At 36.4% G+C, this 19659-nt stretch overlaps 1 protein-coding gene and 1 long non-coding RNA gene across 4 annotated transcripts in view; one reads left to right on the forward strand and one right to left on the reverse strand.

The window, feature by feature from the left end:
- LOC309661918 overlaps positions 1 to 5385 on the forward strand; it is a 49245-nt gene extending 43860 nt beyond the window's left edge. Inside the window, exon 3 of the long non-coding RNA XR_014264369.1 lies at positions 4063 to 5385. This is a non-coding gene — a long non-coding RNA (uncharacterized lncRNA). The remainder of the gene's footprint in view (positions 1 to 4062) is intronic.
- USO1 (USO1 vesicle transport factor) overlaps positions 1 to 19659 on the reverse strand; it is an 85743-nt gene that overhangs the window by 14309 nt on the left and 51775 nt on the right. For 2 of the 3 annotated variants that reach the window (XM_082463757.1, XM_082463756.1), the window contains 6 exons: positions 16462 to 16640; positions 10364 to 10504; positions 8445 to 8533; positions 7894 to 8048; positions 7070 to 7281; positions 5392 to 5412 (listed from right to left, as the gene is read on the reverse strand). In XM_082463757.1, the coding sequence (XP_082319883.1) occupies positions 5392 to 5412; positions 7070 to 7281; positions 7894 to 8048; positions 8445 to 8533; positions 10364 to 10504; positions 16462 to 16640 (797 nt within the window). The remainder of the gene's footprint in view (positions 1 to 5391; positions 5413 to 7069; positions 7282 to 7893; positions 8049 to 8444; positions 8534 to 10363; positions 10505 to 16461; positions 16641 to 19659) is intronic. The other variant, XM_082463755.1, reaches the window with a different exon arrangement.

A 19659-nucleotide genomic window follows, 5' to 3' on the forward strand; every position in this document is an offset into this window, starting at 1 on the left:
AACAAGAGAATGTTTTCTTGTGTACTCTCTGGGCTGCACTTCCCAAAATAAACAGAGAGCAGAAATTAGACTTGATTCACGCTCCTAAGCATATACCAGGTTATCTAAAATACTATTAATGGAAAATCCGATATGCTAAGGAAGAAATACATGATGTGGATGCTTAAAAAATTTTATCAGTCCTAAAACACTTTACAAAAACATAAATTTGCTGGCAAATTTATGATGTTTCAACAGGAATTTTAAAAACAATTTTCTCATAAGGGGACAAATTCTACCTCCTTCAAAAAACATCAAGAAAAATACAAAGAAATAATCTCCTGAATTATTTAGTCAAATTTCATTAACGAATATATTTCTCTAACAAGAAAATGAATAAACCATGTTACAAACCCCCTGAGAAATGCCAAATAATGAGAAATCACAAACTTAATGGAGGAGAAAAAGATTTATTTAAATTAGCTAAGTGCCTCAAACCACTAACTATACTGCTGCCAAGTATGTTAAACAATACTGAAAACTAGCATGTCCGTCAACATTACAGTTTCCTAAATTTTAATACAACACATTTGTATCTCTTATATGAGATATTCTCTTAGCTCATAATATTGCCATTGCCCACATTATATTACATAACCTGTACTTTTGTTTAAGAAAAACAAAACTTGCTTGAAACAAAATAATGGAAATTAGCACAGTAATGCATCGCTCTGGGAGTAATTTCAGAAAATATCCAAAATGCAATTATTCAAAAATCTAGACAAGGAATGGATTTAAAGTAACCATTACTGTGTTTTGAAAAATTTCTATCACTCAGCCAGACAGTTCTAATTTCATGACTCTTGATGTCAGTATCTTGGCCTTTCCATAATCTTTTTTCAAGTATATTTAATAATTAAACAAATTCAAATTAGACCTCTTCAAATGATTTGCCAAGTAAGCATTAATCAGCATGAATTTAGTGTTTACATAAGGCATTATTTTTACTTTTTCCTTGCCTTTATGTCATTACTGTCCACAATATACTTTCATGTTACCCAAGTACACTGAAGTTTAAAAATATACAGGTATTCTCAACTGACTATGTGCCACAGAGAATTTACAACTAATTACTCAAGTTATAAATGTGAATGTTTTGCTGATTTCCCCTGGTTATACATAAAAAATTAATTACTGGAATACCATTTGCAGGTACCAAATATACTGACATTGTATATACAAGGGCATTCTATCAAATCACTGGCTGATGTCTGAGTAAAGAAAAATGGAACTAGATTCAATTTTGAAAAGTAGGTCCTTTGGGGTCTAACTGAAGGTTAAGAAGAGCACAGTCAAACATAACTAGTTAGAACCAGGCAGAAGAAAGAATGGAACACCTTGTTGACTACAGCAACAAAAGAAGATAAAGTACTCAGGAATGAGCCTAATCAAAACCGTGTAAAACCTACATGAGGAAAGTTTAAAAACACTTCTAAAGAGCACAAAAGCAGACACCAATCAACGGAAAGACACATGTTCTTAGAGAGAACGACTCAAGATCATGAAGATACTGACTCTACATTAATTTGTAAAATTAATGTGATCCAAATAAAAATATCAACAGGTTTTCTTTTTTTTTTTTCTGGAATGAAACAACCTGGTTTTCAAGTTCAAATGGAAAAATAAACAAGCAAGAATAACTAGAGAAACTGTAAAAAAATGAAAGAGAGCAATGAGGTGATACTACCTCATGAACAGACAGAAATCAAGGAGAACGGAAAATCCAGAAATGATCCAGCTACAAATGGAAATTTAGTATGTGAAAAAGACAGAATATAACTATCAGTGGCTACAGACAGACTTCCAAGATGTTGGCAAAACTAGAGAGCAGTTTAAAAGAGCAGAGGATCCATATCTCACACAATTCAGAGAGAAAGAGAACAAAGATTTAAATGCAAGAATGAAACCAGAAAGTACGAGATGGAAATACTGGCAAATTCCTTAACATCTTGAAGTGGCGAAAGCCTAAGTATGACTTAAAATGTAGAAGCGATAAAATAAAAGTCTGATACCAAAAAAAAAAAAAAAAAAATCCAAAACAAAACACCAAGATCCTATCAGGAAAAATATATTTGTAACTTATCACAGACAAGGGTTAAGTTCCTTAATATGAGTTCCTATAAAGAAGAAATGATTAACAACCCGATAGAAAAATGGGCAGATGATAAAAGAGTTTAATGAAAAAACCTTCAAATGATGCATAAATATATAGAAAACTATTCAGCCTTTTAGTAAGAAAAATATAAATTAAAACTCACTGAGATAACATTTTCCACCTATCAGCAGACTGGCAAAAGTACAAGTGTGACAACACACCGTTGGGAGGCTGTGGCGGAAGAGAGCACCTAGCACACGGCAATCGTAATTTACTTTGCAAGGAGAAGTGCGAGATTCTATTAAGTGAAACAAAACAAAACACCAAGGTGCAGATCAGGGCATATACAGAAAAAACACTTCCAGATGTAGAAGAAAAGAGTAACAGGAGGCGGGGAACTAGGACAGGGTTGGGGCCAAGACTTCGTGTATCATTTTGATTTCTAAACCATGTATTTACCCATTTCAAATTTAAAGGACTAAAGTTTTAATTCTAAGAGTGGCAGTATGGTATCGGTGAAAATGACATTTGGTTGGGAATTAGAAGAACCAAATCTTCTACAGCCTTACTTTGGACAAGTTCAATACGCTACATGGGCCTCAACTTCTTCATTTAGTAAACAGAGGTGGTTGGATTGAATGATCTCAAAGAGGTTAAGAGGATAGGTTCTGAAGCCAGGATACCAGAATTCATACCCTGGTTCTAAAACTCGACAGCCATGAAACCTCAGGCAACTTACTTAACTTCTCTTCCTCATCCTTAAACAGGGGTAAGAGTTAATACCTATCTCATGGATTATAAATGGGTTAATACATGTAAAGAACTTAGAGAACAGTGCACGGTACACAGTGAGTGCTCTACAAATGTTATAAACTATTATCATCATTTCTAACTCTGTGACTCTACGACTCTCTACCTAGTAGCATATTAAAAGCAGAACTAATGCCCCCAATTTAAAATAGATGGCGGAAGTTTGAACTGGGAAAAGAAAAAAACGATACAATTGCTGGGATAATTTTTTTTAAACATCAGTGAAATGCAGGCAAGTCCTTGCTTTGCTGCGTTAACAGAAATCCATGCATACTGTAGACGTGCAAAGTGAGGACTTTGTAATAATGGTCTTTTGTGCAGACTACGTTATTCTGATGTTCATCAAACCATGATTTATAACAGGGAAAAATGGGAGATAATTAAATGTGCAAATGGTTAACTAACTTAGGGTATATCTACTTAGTGAAATATATACTGTGCAACCATATAAAGTGATGTTGATTTAGTGTTTAATAACACGGAAAATACTTGTAAGAAAAAATGCAGAATACAAAATAGAATCTAATGTATGATCACTGCTATGTAAATAAACAGTATAGGGAAAAAAAAAGCCTGAAATTTTACCAGTAGTTACCTTTGGGTAGTAGAATAAGGGACATTATTCTCTTTCTACTTTCTATTTTTTGAAATTTTCCAAAATGAAAAGAAAAATAAACTATTAGAGAGTGCAAAAATGTTAAAGTATTTGTCCAGTATACTATCATAAAATGTTGATAATAATATAAATCCAACAAAACCCTGATCAAGCTGCTCTATCCCTCCAAACAAGTAAAATTAGAAATTGAGCAATAAAAGCTATCAAAACATTCTATTTCAGTGCTCTCTCTCTTTCTGATGGATTCCTTACAATATAAACAGCTAGACCAGCTAAAAGAATGCCACACTTGGGAATTCCCTGGCGGTCCAGTGGTTAGGACTCCACGCTTCCACTGCAGGGGGCGCAGGTTCGATCCCTGGTTGGGGAACTAAGATCTCACAAGCCATGCAGCGCGGCCGAAAAAAAAAAGGAAAAGAATGCCACACCTCACTTTCTGACTAAAACTATTCATTTTGTGTATGTGTTACACAAACACATTTGTTTGCATGTTTGTTTACAGGTTTAAGTCAAGAAAAAGTACCTATCTCTTCTCAGTCCCCTAGAGTTTGTGAACCGCTGACAAAAGCAAAGATTTTACAGGATGGAAGAGAACCACAGACAAAATAAACGAAGCTGAATCACCTTTAACATAAGCTACTATGTTGCCCCAATTATATTTTCTAAATAAAAATCCCTCATACTCCTACTCTGTGGATTTCAAGTTTAGTATTTTTGCCTTGTTCATTTAAAAAATATGAAAAGCTAACAGTTTAAACTTCCAGTGTTTAAGTATTAAAATGAGGTTCTAGAATATTATGATCAGATTCACTTTTTCGTGGTGGCCTCTGAGGACAGAGTAATTAATAGGAAAGGGACATGATGGAACTTTTTGGGTTTCTGAATACTATGCTCTATATCTTGTTTTGGGTGGTGGTTACAGAAGTATATTCAACCATCAAAACTCATCAGATTGAACACTTAAGGTCTGTGCATTTTACTGTATATAAATTATACCTCCAAAAATTTCCCTTTTAAATGAATGACACGTATACTTACAAAGTACTTTACCTAATATAAAAAATTCTGCCAGCTAAAGCTGCCAAATATGTCTGTGTGTGAGTTATTAACATGTGTTAAATCATGCTCATACACAAAGATACAATTCCTAATAGGACCTCAGTTATTACTATCCACACTGCATAACTGAACACAAATTACGAACACAAATTCCAAATATGGAATTAAGGTACATGCCATTTTTGCCAAATACTCCAGAAAACAAATCAAAACCAAACACAAATCACACTCTTCCCCAACACGCATCAAAAACTAATCCCCAGTGGTAGTGTAGCATATGGGTTACATCCAGAATAACTCAAGATATTTAAACTCTTTCAAATTACAAAATTATACTTACTATTGTATATTTTCAATAACCTAAGTAATATAAAAGTCATCACATTCTTTCATATACTGATTAAAGACAAAATTCTTAATCCTAAATTTTACTACCTTTGAAATGGTTTCATTGGAAATAAAGAAGCAAGCTTGGGTGAAAAATCACACCAAAAAACCCAAAACCAAGGAATTCCAGAAAGTGCAAGCATCCCCAGAGGAAGCACAAGTATAGCTTCAGATTCTCATTCCCATAGTCCTTAATAACACCACTACAATACCCCACGGAGAAAAACTGGACAGCCACGATAGAGATTAACCTGCTGACACATACAAGTGTGAGTAGAATACAACTTCAAACAAGCAGTTAAAAAAACCAATCAGCAAAACCCAAGACAAAGAAAAAGGCTTGCTGTAGGAGGAAAATGCCTAAGCCCAAACAAGTAATACATACCCGTCGGTCGATCTTATCACCCTGCAAATTATACATTAAAAATTATTCATAAATATTACTGCTTTAGAAAAATGTAAATCTAGAAAAATCCCTCAAATACAGTCTCTAGAAACCCAGGCCAATAATTTGGGACAGGATAGTTCTAATCTTTTATTATATAACAATGTATATACATTTTAGAGGAGAATAGATAATTTTATAGCATTGTCATTACTTAGACTGGTAACACACCACTATCTTGAGGATTTCTCATTATGCATTAATTGTAATTGCAATGTTAGAGTGAAGTATGTGGTGATGACTGTTGGGCAGTTAATTTCCGTTTGGCTCAAGAAAAGCTGTTACACACTACTATATATAAAATAGATAACTAATAAGGACCTACTGTATAGCACAGGGAACTCTACTCAATACTCTGTAATGACCTATATGGGAGAAGAATCTAATAAAGAATGGATACATGTATAACTGATTCACTTTGCTGTACATGTGAAACTAACACAACATTATAAATCAACTATACTCCAATAAAAAATTAAGGAAAAAAAAAAAGAAATGACTAGCTGTTTCCACACACAGCAACAAGAGAATGACAAGTATTAAATAAGTAAGGATATGAATGCTTTGGGTACTTTTAAAAAATCACTAAGAGACAAATGATAAAGATAAAATAGGCTTTCAATCAAAGTAAACCTATTCTAAGCAACAAAGGAAGTGTTCAACTCCCCATTTCAGTACTGTTAATTTTCAAGGTTTCATTTATAACTTCATATGGATAGCACTGATGTTCTCTAAAAGGTCACAATAAAACAATTCAACAAGTGTGGCAAATTAAAAATTAAGAAGGACTCTGCATATCAGGGGGAAGGGATAGGATAATACCAGTGGACAGAACAATTTTAGACTTATGTACATTTTTACTCTCCTTGAGTGACTCTGAATGTCTATGACTTTACAGTTTTGCTAAAGCATGAACCTGAATTGTTTAACAGCAAGGCTGGCACATGTGGGCAAATCATCTAATAACAGTAAGGGACATTCCTAAATGCCTTAGCATCCACATTTCAATGAAGCTTCGCTGTTTTCATTAGGAGTCTAAAGGAATGCAAACATTTTAAGTTGTTTACCTACATCTTACTAGGTAAATTATATGCCTTGGCATTTTGAGGATTTGAGAGCTCACAGACATCAGGGGGTTTACTGTTTAACTATATAAGCATTGGAGTGGTATTTTATTTTTGTTTTCTGAAAGGAAGATCAATTGCTCTGGGAAGAGAAAGAGCAAGGTGCACAGCTATGAACCACTCTATTCTATTCCCTCTCACAAATGACCCGAATTCAGCTATTAAGCAGAAACAGAAAATGACATGCAAGAATTGTGTGGATGATATAAAAAGAAAACAAATCCAAAAAAACCACCTTTCTGTCCAGAACATGTGTTCCCATCATGATGCAGACCTTATTCACAATTTGGCAAAACCATTCTTATAAGAATATTTATTGCTTTCTCTCCACAAAACCGTTTCTGGTGATAATGAGCTAATGAGCAGTCCTTGCCTCTCTCCTTTTTCATCTACATCTACTAAGGACATCCTTAAATCCCTGTATCACTGACATCAAAGTGAAACTTTCTCCCCCCTCCCCCCCCCACTTAGAGAAGTTTTGCTGGCTACCTTACCTGTGAAAGGATGTTGGTGCACTGTTGCAATAAAGAAACTGGAGGGTTGCCAATACTTGTAGCAAGTTGAACCCTGAGCAATTGTTCTTTCTGGGTAGCATTTTCTTGCAAAGCATGGGCAAGGGCCACAGCAGCACACCAGTTTGAAAGTGAATCAGTAGAAAATAAACCTCCGCATAACAACTGACCAGCTGAGACTGAATTACCTGTTGCTACAAAGATGGCAGGCAGATAATAAGGTAAAAATTAATTATGTTGCTTTCCAAACACACAAAAATAGTATGAAATGCTACTTAAAAATTTGTTAATTAGTAGTATTAAGTAACACTTTCAAAAGTCTGTTTTTTCAAAAACAAATGGAAAGATGACAAAAAAGTACTTTGGAAGAAAAGTTGCAGAACAAAGAAATATTAGAATACTTTAGGCATCAAACCGATGATGGTAATACTCCAGAAATTATTACCTTAATTAAAAACTACATTTCTAAAACAAATTCAAGGAAATGCAATATTTTAAATATTCTATTACATTCTAATATTCTACATTTAAATATCTACTACACACTTATGATATATTTTACCATTAAAAGCTTAAAAGACAATTACTTACTTTAAAACTGAAATTAGAATTAAATTATTTACGGGACTTCCCTGGTGGCGCAGTGGATAGGACTCTGCGCTCCCAGCACCGGGGGCCTGGGTTCGATCCCTGGTCAGGGAACTAGATCCCACATGCACACTGCAACTAAGGAGCCCGCCTGCCGCAACTAAGACCTGGTGCAACCAAATAAATATTAAAAAAAAAAAAAGAATTAAATTATTTACCATCAATAGTGGAAGGTAGAAGTGTTGACACAATTTCTCCTTGTCCTTTCTGATTTTTATATAAGAAACACTGGAAACAGTAGAGAACAGCACAGCGCAATACAAATGGCTGCCTTTCATTAACCATGGACATAAGAAGTACTACAATGGCTGGTCTGTTGCATTTAAAAAGAAAAGAACAAAAAGAAACATTGCAATCCAGGTACACAAATCAATAACTAGTCATTTTTATTGACTGAAAAACCATAGCCAGAACACAAGCAAGTAACTATTTTCATCTCCATTTCACAGAAAAGATAACTGCAGCTGTGAGAAATGAAGTGATCTGTTTGCTTAAGGCACATAGCTAGGAAGTGATACCTGAGCCCAAATACATAAGTTCCAAAGACCACAAACTCTTAAAATACCAACATATTTATCTTGTCAGATAATTTGTTTCAAAACACATGACTGAACTTCTTAAAAGAATAAGATGTGTATATGAGATATCCTAAAATCCCAAAGTAAGTTTTTACTTCCTCTGTGGGATCTCAGTATTTCCCTTTTCCTACCTTGGTGGGTTTGAAGGTGCATTTACAGAAGCAAAGTAGTCCTGGTTTACTTGGCAGCCTCGAATAACTTCTGATACAGTATTAATGGTCTGTAATGAATGGGGATGGGGGAGAGAATTTAGAGAAAGTCAGTCAAGGGAAAACACCTGTTTTCAAAAGAAGAAAATGTTATATTCTTTTGCTTTTTGCTTTTAAACGGCAAAACTTAGACACCAAAAAAATCAGTGACAGCATTATAGTCTTGTAACACTTTCTTGAGATAACATTTTAAAACATTAGGCGTAGGCCTCTAACTAAAAATAATACTTGACCACATGCATTTAAAATCTCAAAAAACTATAATTAATATCTCCTATGAGATAGAATCCATTTCTATGAAACAAGAAAAGGATGCTTAAAAATAAAATCAGAGAACAAATTTAAAACGTAACAAATTAAAAATTCAATTTAAGGATGAAGTTGAAAAAACCTCCAAGAAAACAGAATAAAAAGACAAACTGGATCCAGAAAGTCTAACAATCTATTAATAGAGTTGCAGAAACAGAAAAGAGGAAATGGTCAAGGAATACGTAAAACATCCTCAGAACGGAAGTACTTATGTCTCTGGCTTGAAGGGGCCCAAAAATTATTGGGGGTGGGGTGGGGTGTGTAGTACAGCACATCACCAGTAAATTTCAGAAAACCATAAACAAAGAAAGATTGTAGAGAGAGAAAGCAGGTTACACAAAAAGGATGACGATTCAAAATGGCTTCGGATTTCTTAACAGCAACACTGGAATAATGTTCTAAAAGTTGAGTGTTAATGATTTCCAATTCTGAATTCCATACCTAACCAAACATTAGAGTTATACTGCAGGTGGGGGAATGGCATGAAAGAGCTAAAAACAAATTATCTTGCCATTTGCCCTCTCTCAGGAAGTTAAATAAAATAAGATAATGAACCAAGGGGTGGGAGAAAAAGACACAGAATCCAGATAACCAAGGAATCCCCACGTTAAGAGAGAGGAAAAAGGATCGTTGGAGGATGGTGAATGAAAGTCCCAGGATAAGAGATGTGCGGCAGAAATAGAGAATAAGCAGCCCATATTGGAGCAGGAGGATGGAGGGCTTCCAGAAGAAGGTCTGGAATGGGGAACAATGAGTTAAGCACATGATAGTGTTAATATGTATAGATATATAGAAAATTCGTAAAATGAAAAAAGAATACTATTATAACTCAGGAAAGAAAAAGGGTTATTAAAAAAAAAGATATGGGGCTCTATTTGGCTTAGCAGGAAACAGTATTGGAATAGTCATAAAACTATAAACCCTGATTATTGATTTAAATACAAATTACTGGGGTGACAAGGAGGAAGTAAAGTGGGAGGGTTATGTAGGGGGGAAGTGGGGCTTAGGGTAGGGAGGAGGGAGTCCAAAGACAGTTTTTGCTATAAAACTTTTACTATTATCTGTGCTTTTAATATGCATGTGTTAATTTGAGAAAAAAAATTAAATAAACTAAACCTTTCTTTTTTTCAAACTAACTTCTTTTTCTTAATAGGCAGGAAACAGAAAATGCCGTATGTCAAGGAAAAAGAATTTATTATTCTACGAATAAGACTCAAATCTTACTTGACCAAGTCATACTCTGCTCAAAATTAAAAACATAAATCATGCTGTACACTCCTGTTGAATACAATAAAATTAATGAGAAATCTTCTAAGCTTTAACATTATTTACATATTATTAAACTTGAGGAATGAATACACCTTTTGGAATTGATACTGTCATCATTATGCTAATATTTTATAGGGTCAAGAAGGAATTTAACATACAAGAATGGTTAACAATTCCTATTTTTCATTCAGCTGATATCTAATTCTTCCTAGGCTTCCTGATTTCAGCTTCCACAGAGTAGCCTCTGCCTTTATTTGGTTTACCTCAGTGAGGATATCAGCAGGAACTCCAGTGGCCATTAGGATAGTGCAAAGCTGCTGCAGTAAGCCACACTGGAACATAGCTTTTTGGCAGCTACTGGTAGCACCGGGGGGGTTGTTTGGAGAAACCAGTACACGAACAAGCTGCGAAAGAAAGAGAACACAAAATCTGTCTTTTAAAGATTTGAAAAGTCTTGAGACAAATTTGATCTATATGAACAGAAAACCTATGTGAAGGATTCCCTCAACTGCTCAGCCAGATCTAGGAGCTCTTTCCTTCATGCTCTCATGGCCACAGTTCTGTTACAGTACATACCACATTATGCTATTTCCTTAATTTTATCTCCTTCAGGTCATTGTGAACTCCCAGAGAGCAGAAACTGCCTCAGTCATTTTTTGTATCCCAAACAACAAGCACAGTATTTGTAACACAGTCCGTATTCAAAAAATGAATAAGTAAGAGGATGGTAGATTTCTTATGGAAGTAAGGATGAAAGACCTAATCATAAAGCAGGTCTGAAAATAGAATGGCCTGAGGTGTGATAAAATTCCCCCCAAACTGGAAATATTTAAAGGGAGGGTAAAATGAACAACTGGAGACATGGCTGAAGATTTGTGCATTAGGCAAGGGGTTAGCCTCATTGACTGTTAATGCTAATTAAATCCCTAAGGTTCTATGATGCTATGATTAGTCTAACCTCGAACATGAAATTTTAGAGACATGAAAAATGTTATCTCAAACAACTGTTCAGCACAGTTACATCTTCAAAATAAATTTATATATACCTTACATTTTAAAACTAGAGTTATATGCATATGTATGTACAAAATCTTATATATATATATATATATATCAAGATCAAATGGCATATTTATGATAACACTTTATTAATGACAAAGTGCTATACAAATGTTACCCTAAATGTACAGAAGTAATCAATGATATAACAGAGGAGACTAAAACAATTTTATTGCTATAGTTGGTGCATATGATAGATAATGACTTCACTAAGAAAGGGGACGTTTTTGTGGGGGGAGATAAAATATAAAAAATAAAATGGGTATGAAAAGTGCTATTTTTACTGCTGGTGAATAAAAAGGTGACCGGCAATCACTAGAATTTGTGGAAAAACTCAGTCAGTAGTTAAATCAGTAAATTATGAAGAATTAAAATAGTTAATGTTTCCACGTCTGGCCTACCAGACATTCTCAAAGAGGCTTCATTAATAAACTGACGTCACAGGAGAGAGGCTTTAGGACTACACATTGGCTCTTGTTCTTGGACCTTTCTAGTTAGACGTCAGTGGTTTTTATTTTTTGGTTTTTGTTTTACATTTATTACCCTTCTATTCCTGCTTTTTAAAAACTACAGGCACACCTCGGAGATACTGCAGGTTCTCTTCCAGGCTACCACAATAAAGCAAATATCACAGTGAAGCAAATCACACAAACTTTCTGGTTTTCTAATTGCAAATAAAAGTTATGTTTACACTATACTATAGTCCCTTATGTGTGCAATAACATTATGTCTAAAAAAACATGGACAAACCTTAATTAAAAAAATACTTGGGCTTCCCTGGTGGCGCAGCGGTTGAGAATCTGCCTGCCAATGCAGGGGACACGGGTTCGAGCCCTGGTCTGGGAGGATCCCACATGCCGTGGAGCAACTGGGCCCATGAGCCGCAATTACTGAGCCTGCACGTCTGGAGCCTGTGCTCCGCAACAAGAGAGGCCGCGATAGTGAGAGGCCCGCGCACCGCGATGAAGAGTGGCCCCCGCTTGCCACAACTGGAGAAAGCCCTCGCACAGAAACGAAGACCCAACACAGCCATAAATAAATAAAAATAAATTAAAAAAAAATACTTTATTGCTAAAAAATGCTGACCACCATCTGAGCCTTCAGCGAGTCACAATGTCTTTGTTGGTGGAGTTTGATGCTGGCGGCGGCTGACTCATCAGGGTGGTGGTTGCTGAAGGTTGGGGTGTCTGTGGCAATTTCTTAAAATAAGACGACAATGAAGTTTAGCGCATCGGCTTTCTTTTCCTTTCACGATTTCTCTGTAGCGTGCAATGCTGTTTGATAGCATTTTACCCACACTTCTTTCAAAATTGGTGTCAGTCCTCTCAAGCCCTGTCACTGCTTTATCAATTAAGTTTTTGTAATATCCTTTGTTGTCATTTCAACAATCTTCACAGCATATTCACCAAGAGTAGATTCCATTTCAAGAAACCACTTTCTCTGCTCATCCATAAGAAGCAACTCCTCATCCATTCAAGTTTTATCATAAATTGTAGCAATTCAGTCCCATCTCCAGGCTTCACTTCTAATTCGAGTTCTCTTGCTGTTTCCACCACATCTGCAGTTACTTCTTCCACTTAGGTCTTGAATCCCTCAAGGTCATCCATGACGGTTGGAATCAACTTCTTCCAAACTCCTGTTAATGTTGATATTTTGACCTCTTCCCATGAGTCACAAATGTTCTTCATTTTCCAGAAAGTTTTCAATTGCCCAGATCCATCAGAGGAATCACTATCTACGGCAGCTACAGCCTTACAAAATGTATTTCTTAGGGACTTCCCTGGTGGTCCAGTGGTTAAGACACCACGCTCCCAATGCAGGGGGCCCGGGTTTGATCCCTGGTCAGGGAACTACATCCCACATGCTGCAACTAAGACCTGGTGCAGCCAAACAAACAAACAGACAAATAAATAAATATTAAAAAACAAAGAAACCAAAATGTATTTCTTAAATAATGAGACTTGTAAGTCAAAATCACTCCTTGGTCTATGGGCTGCAGAGTGGATACTGTGTTAGCTGGCATGAAAACAACATTAATCTCCTTGTACACTTCCATCAGAGCTCTTGGGTGACCAAGTGCATTGTCAATGAGCAGTAATATTTTGAAAGGAATCTTTTTTTTCTGAGCAGTAGGTCTCAACCGTAGGTTGAAAATATTCAGTAAACCATGTTGTAAACAGATATGCTGTCATCCAGGCTTTGCTGTTCCATTTAATAGAGCACAGGCAGAAAAGATGTGGCATATAATTCTTAAGAGCCATAGGATTTTTGGAATGGTAAATGAACACTGGCTTTAAATTAAAGTCACCAGCTGCATTAGCCCTTAACAAGAGAGTCAGCCTGTCCTTCGAAGCTTTGAAGCCAGGCATTGACTTCTCTCTAGCTTCTCTCTAGCTATGAAAGTCCTAGGTGGCATCTTCTTCCAGTAGAAAGCTGTCTCATCTACATTGCAAATCTGATGTTTAGTGTAGCCACCTTCATTAATTATTTTAGCTAGACCTTCTGGATAACTTGCTGCAGCTTCTACATCAGCACTTGCTGTTTCACCTTGTACTTTTACGTTATGAAGACAGCTTCTTTCCTTAAACCTCATGAACCTCTGCTAGCTTCAAACTTTTCTTCTGCAGTTACCTCACCTTTCTCAACCTTCACAGAATTGAAGAGAGTAAGGGCCTTGCTCCAGATTATGCTCTGGCTTAAGGGAATGTTGTCATTGGTTAGATCATCTATCTAGGCCACTAAAACTTTCTCCATATCATCAATAAGGCTGTTTCACTTTCTTATCGTTATGTGTTCATTGGGGTAGCACTTATAATTTCCTTCAGTAACTCTTCCTCTACATTCACAACTTGGCTAAGTGGTGCAAGAGGCCTAGCTTTTGGCCTATGAAGGCTTTCAACATGCCTTCCTCACTAAGCTTAATCATTTCCAGCTTTTGATTTAAAGTGAGAGACATGCGACCCTTCCTTTCACTTGAACACTTAGAGGCCACTGTAAAGTTATTATCTGGCCTAATTTCAATATTGTTATGTCTCAGGGAATAGGGAGACGGGGAACAGTCAGTCAGTGGAGCAGTCAAACACACACATTTATCAATTAAGTTCTCCATCTTACACGGGTGTGATCCGTGGTGCCCCAAAACAAATACAATAGTTATATCAAAGGTACTGATCGCAGATCACCGTAACAAATATAATAATAATGAAAAGGAGTCTCTCATAAGGTAATGAGCTTTCTGAGAGTCACTGGCAGTATTTATCCAAAAAACGGCATAGAACGGATTCCTGTAGGTAGAATTAGTCATAAAATTATCATTCCAAGAAAAAATATAAACGTTTTACAACTAAAAAATTTTTCAATAAGATGCTTCCCCCAAATTTAATTTGCAAAATTTGAATGAACTATCCTCAAGTGGATCAATTTCAATTTTTAGTGGCCTAGAATTCCATAATTATAACTGTAATGATGAGTAATTCTAAATGGAAATATCTATCCAAAAAGGATTGTTTATCATCATTTATAATGCATTTTCATTTGGTGCAAAATAGAGAACTTGAAATACAAGCAACCCTAAATATAAGCAATAAAGCTATCAAGAAAGAGCCCTCTAATAGGGTGAAAAGCAGAAGATAACCTATGGCCTGTGAAGCTATGACTACATCAACTACTCAGTCTTTGAGTGGAGAATATATTAAAGTGAATTAAACTCAGTTTCTTTATTTTGAAGTTTATGTTCTTCAAGATTAGTATCTAGTTTATTCACTTTCTAAAAGTAAAGAATACTTACAGAAAGAACTAACTTACTATATAACTAGAATACTGTGTTTTTCTGTTGATATGCAGCACTCTATTCTAAATTTTTTTAGGGGGTAAAATAGTACTTTTACTTTTTAATAAGTGAGACTTTCTTCAAAAATAATTATTTACATAGTACCCTAAGCTATAAAACATGAGTAAGCTGCTCAAACAGTTTAAATTTTCACTCTGGCAGGAAATATATATGTAATTTGCACATCATCGGATCCCTTCATTTTCTCTAATCACGTTTTGAAAATTACTTTTCTAGAGGAATTTCCTTTATTAAGAAAGCAGTGTTGAGCAAAAATATCAAGCTTACCACTGGGACACTATTTCTAAAACATAAAAAACTAATAGCCTTGAAATGTGTAATACTGACATGTAAAAACAGAGACAATGAAGATGGGAGTATAAATAGAAAGATTCTGCCCATGTTCTCCTGTAAAATATTTTCCTAACAGTTTTTAGGCATATTCTAAATAGGCTAACTATATAATTTATTATCTAAACTGGAACACTTCTGAAGTGAAAGAGGACACTATTAGTAATTACAAAATGAATACTGGCCTGGTGAACTGGGGCATATGGTCACCCTAATTATCAATCAACGCTATGCAGGCAACTCCCAGAGCATGCAACAATATGTGGATTCTAATTACCAGTCTGATTAACCACCTAGTTTTGAGGAACACAACTTCAGAGATGCAGGCACAATTCAGAGACACTCAAAGACCCACAGGAATCACTAGAGAGTCAGTAAGGTGGGAGACCCGTATAAGCTTAAGGGTCTGGAGAAGGGGAATTCAATACAGGGATAAGTAAGTAAAATACTCTAAAAACTTCGCCATTTTCTCTGATGTAGAATTCATTTGGGATCCTACTGTCTTTGCTTTTACTGTCTATCACCACCAAGCTTTCACCATAAAGCGTAAATAAAATTACACGTGATTTGTCAATTTAACTTGTATTAGATTTAAAACTCAAGACTATTAATCTTTGGGGGCAGGGACATTACCATTCATTTCCAAGCATCCAGTGCCTGGCTCTCAGTAAATGTTTACTGAATGAATTTCTTTGAACTTAATATTCTGAGTATTAAAATTTATGATATTAGAACCTTAATTGAAGATAGTAGATTTTAAAAATTCAACTCAACAAGCTAACCTGTTATTTTCTAGTGCAAAACCTATCAGGAAACTGGATGTTTGGATTTGCTTTAAAATAATCCTGCAGGGCCAGAGAGGGGGATAAAACATGGAACAAAATTGCCAGATGTTAATAATTATTGAAACTAACTGATGGGGGTGTGTGGGGGGATCTCCACCTCTGCGTATAACTGCAAATCTCCACATTAAAAGGGTTTTTTTGTTTTTGTTTTTTTTCCTGTAAAAGCCCATCTGAAACCAACTCAACATCCTGGATTTATCAAACACAAGCCATTTTCTTTTCTTTGAAAGGATCACTGTCAAAATTCTTATCACATTTATGCCTAAGGACAGTATACCTGTAGCATTAGGTGCAGATTAGTCACTTTCTGTGCGGACCAGCCTGAATTTTCATCTCCAACTTCAAACCAAGGTTTCATACGCTGAATATATGAGCCTTCTTTAAAAAAATTTTGATTGGAATTGTTGTTTTTTAACAGGTTTTGAAGCAAAATCAGACAATCTTCCACTACTATACCTGGGGAAAGAATGTAAAGTGGAATGTTAAGGTTTTGATAAAACCTGAAGGAAAATTCAATCCTCAAACATTTTCAAAAGAAAAATCTCAATGCTCAGCATCTCTTCAGTGTGCACGGCAGTAAGCCTGCTCCTTCTCAGGTCCCCCAGTGATCTCCTGACTTCCATTTTCAACTATCCACTCACCTCAGTAACTCACATATTTTCTTCAAATCCAGCTTACACATCATTTCTTCGGGAATGATTAGCGAGATCCAGTGAGTAGGTTAGGATCACCAGCTATACGCTCTCACAGTAGCCTGCTCCTTTTATTATTATGTAGTATCTGTCTTCACTAGATTATAACTCATGAAGACAGGACTCTGTGAATGTCCTACTTACCTCTCTGTATCCTCAGCAGATAGAGAGACAAGATCCCACATGCCGCATGGTGCGGCCAAAATAAAAATAAAATAATAAAATAAACACCAATGGGAAAGATAAGCAGGAATTAGTCACATGAAGTGGGTGGGATGCAGAAAAGCATTCCAAGAAGAAAGTAAAATGGCTTTTAAAGAAAAGTCTACATTTCGGGACTTCCCTGGTGGTCCAGCGGTTAAGACTCTGCGCTCCCACCGCAGGGGGCGCAGGTTTGATGAGATGAGATCCCGCATGCCACGTGGTGAGGCCAAAAAAAAAAAAAAAAGAGAGAGAGACAAGACATCAGATGTATACATGGTAGGTCACTACTAAACATCTGTTGAATGATTCAGTCATATATTATTTAATCGCTGAGAAGCACCTGACATTGTTGTCTTTATGCCTCTTCCTTGAAACTTCCTCTTCTTTTGGTTTCTAAAACACTAACGACTCCCTCCTGGTTTTCCTTACAGATATCTGGCCACTCCTCCGGCTTCCTAACCAATGAGCTCTGTTTCCTCTGCAAAGCATATGAAAAAAAGAGGCTGGATGCTCACAGCGAGTAGGTTCCTCTGTGTAGTACATGCACACTTTTGCTCCTACTAGTTAAGCTGCATGATTATAAGAATTAATTGCTTTTAAAAAATGAACAGATTTTAGGGAATTCCCTGGTGGTCCTGTGGTTAGGGCCCTGCGTTTTCACTGCCGAGGGCCTGGGTTCAATCCCTGGTTGGGGAACTAAACTAAGATTCCCACAAGCCGTGCGGCAGGGTCAAAAACAAAACAAAACAACAACAACAACAAAAACTCCAAAAAAACAGACTTGGTTTTTCAGAGCAGCTTCAGGTTTACAGAAAAACCAAGCAACAAATAAAGGGAATTCCCATATACTCCCTCCGTCTCAGTTTCCACTGCTATTACCACTTAGCATTAGTGTGGTACATTTGTTAGACTGATGAATGAATATTGATACATTATTAACTCACGGTCATAGTTTACATTAGGGTTCACTCTTTGTGTTGTAAATTCTATAGATTTCAACATATGTAATAATTTCATGTACCCACCGTTACAGTATCATACAGAATAGTTTCACTGCTCTAAAAATCCTGTGTTCCACCTATTCATTCCTCTTTCTTCCTACCCCCGAATCCCTGGCAACCACTGGTCTTTTTACTGTCTCCATATGGTTTTGTCTTTTCTGAATGTCATATACTTGGAATCATAAAGTATGTAGCCTCTCCAGACTGTCTTATTTCACTTAGCAATATGCATTTAAGGTTCCTCCAGGATTTTTCATGGCTTGATAACTTTTTATCGTTGAATAATATTCCATTGTCTGAATGTACCACAGTTTGTTTATCCATTCACCTACTGGAGGACATCTTGGTTGCTTCCAAGTCTTGGCAATTATGAATAAAGCTGCCATAAATATTCATGTGCAGGATTTGTGTAGATATAAGTTTTCTACTCATTTGGGTAAATACCAAGGAGTGTGATTGCTGGACTGTATGTTAAGAGTATGTTAAGGGCTTCCCTGGTGGCGCAGTGGTTGAGAATCTGTCTGCTAATGCAGGGGACACGGGTTCGAGCCCTGGTCTGGGAGGATCCCACATGCCACGGAGCAGCTGGGCCCGTGAGCCACAATTGCTGATCCTGCGCGTCTGAAGCCTGTGCTCCGCGACAAGAGAGGCCGCGATGGTGAGAGGCCCGTGCACCGCGATGAAGAGTGGCCCCCACTCGCTGCAACTGGAGAAAGCCCTCGCACAGAAATGAAGAGCCAACACAGCCAAAAATAAATAAATAAATAAATAAATAGAATACCATGGCCAAAAATCAGTAAAAATAAAAGAGTATGTTAAGCTTGGTAAGAAACCACCAAACGGTCTTCCAAAATGGTTGTATCATTTTGCATTCCCATCAGCAATACATGAGATTCTAATCGGTACAATGAGACAAAGAAAAGAAAAGTGGTATCAGAACTGAAAAGAAAGAAAAAAAGATTACACTTATTTGTAGAAAATATTGTATCTACACAGAAAGTCCAAGGAGAACTAATGGTTTAATAAGATGGTTGGATACAAGATCAATATACAAAAATCAAGTAGTAACCAATTTGAAAATGTAATAAAAACAGATCCCATTCACATGTAACAAAAAGTATAAGATGCCTAGGAATGAATCTAATAAAAAAAATATACAACTCTTGTGCTCAAAATTATAAAACATTACTGAAAGACATAAAAGACCACCTGAATAGATTAAAAGATATACCTGGGTTCATGGATAGAAAAAGTCAATGATGATTCTCCTTAATCTTTAAACTCAATATATTTCCGGGACTTCTCTGGTGGCGCAGTGGTTAAGAATCCACCTGCTAATGCAGGGGACACGGGTTCAAGCCCTGGTCCGGGAAGATCCCACATGCCGCAGAGCAACTAAGCCCGTGTGCCACAACTACTGAGCCTGTGCTCTAGAACCCACGAGCCACAATTACTGAGCCCGCATGCTATAAGTACTGAAGCCTGCGCACCTAAAACCTGTGCTATGCAACAAGAGAAGCCATTGCAATGAGAAGCCTGCACACCGCAACTAAGAGTAGCCCCTGCTCGCCACAACTA

Source organism: Balaenoptera physalus (assembly GCF_965194825.1).
Source record: "Balaenoptera physalus genome assembly, chromosome: 5".
NCBI lineage: Eukaryota > Metazoa > Chordata > Mammalia > Artiodactyla > Balaenopteridae > Balaenoptera > Balaenoptera physalus.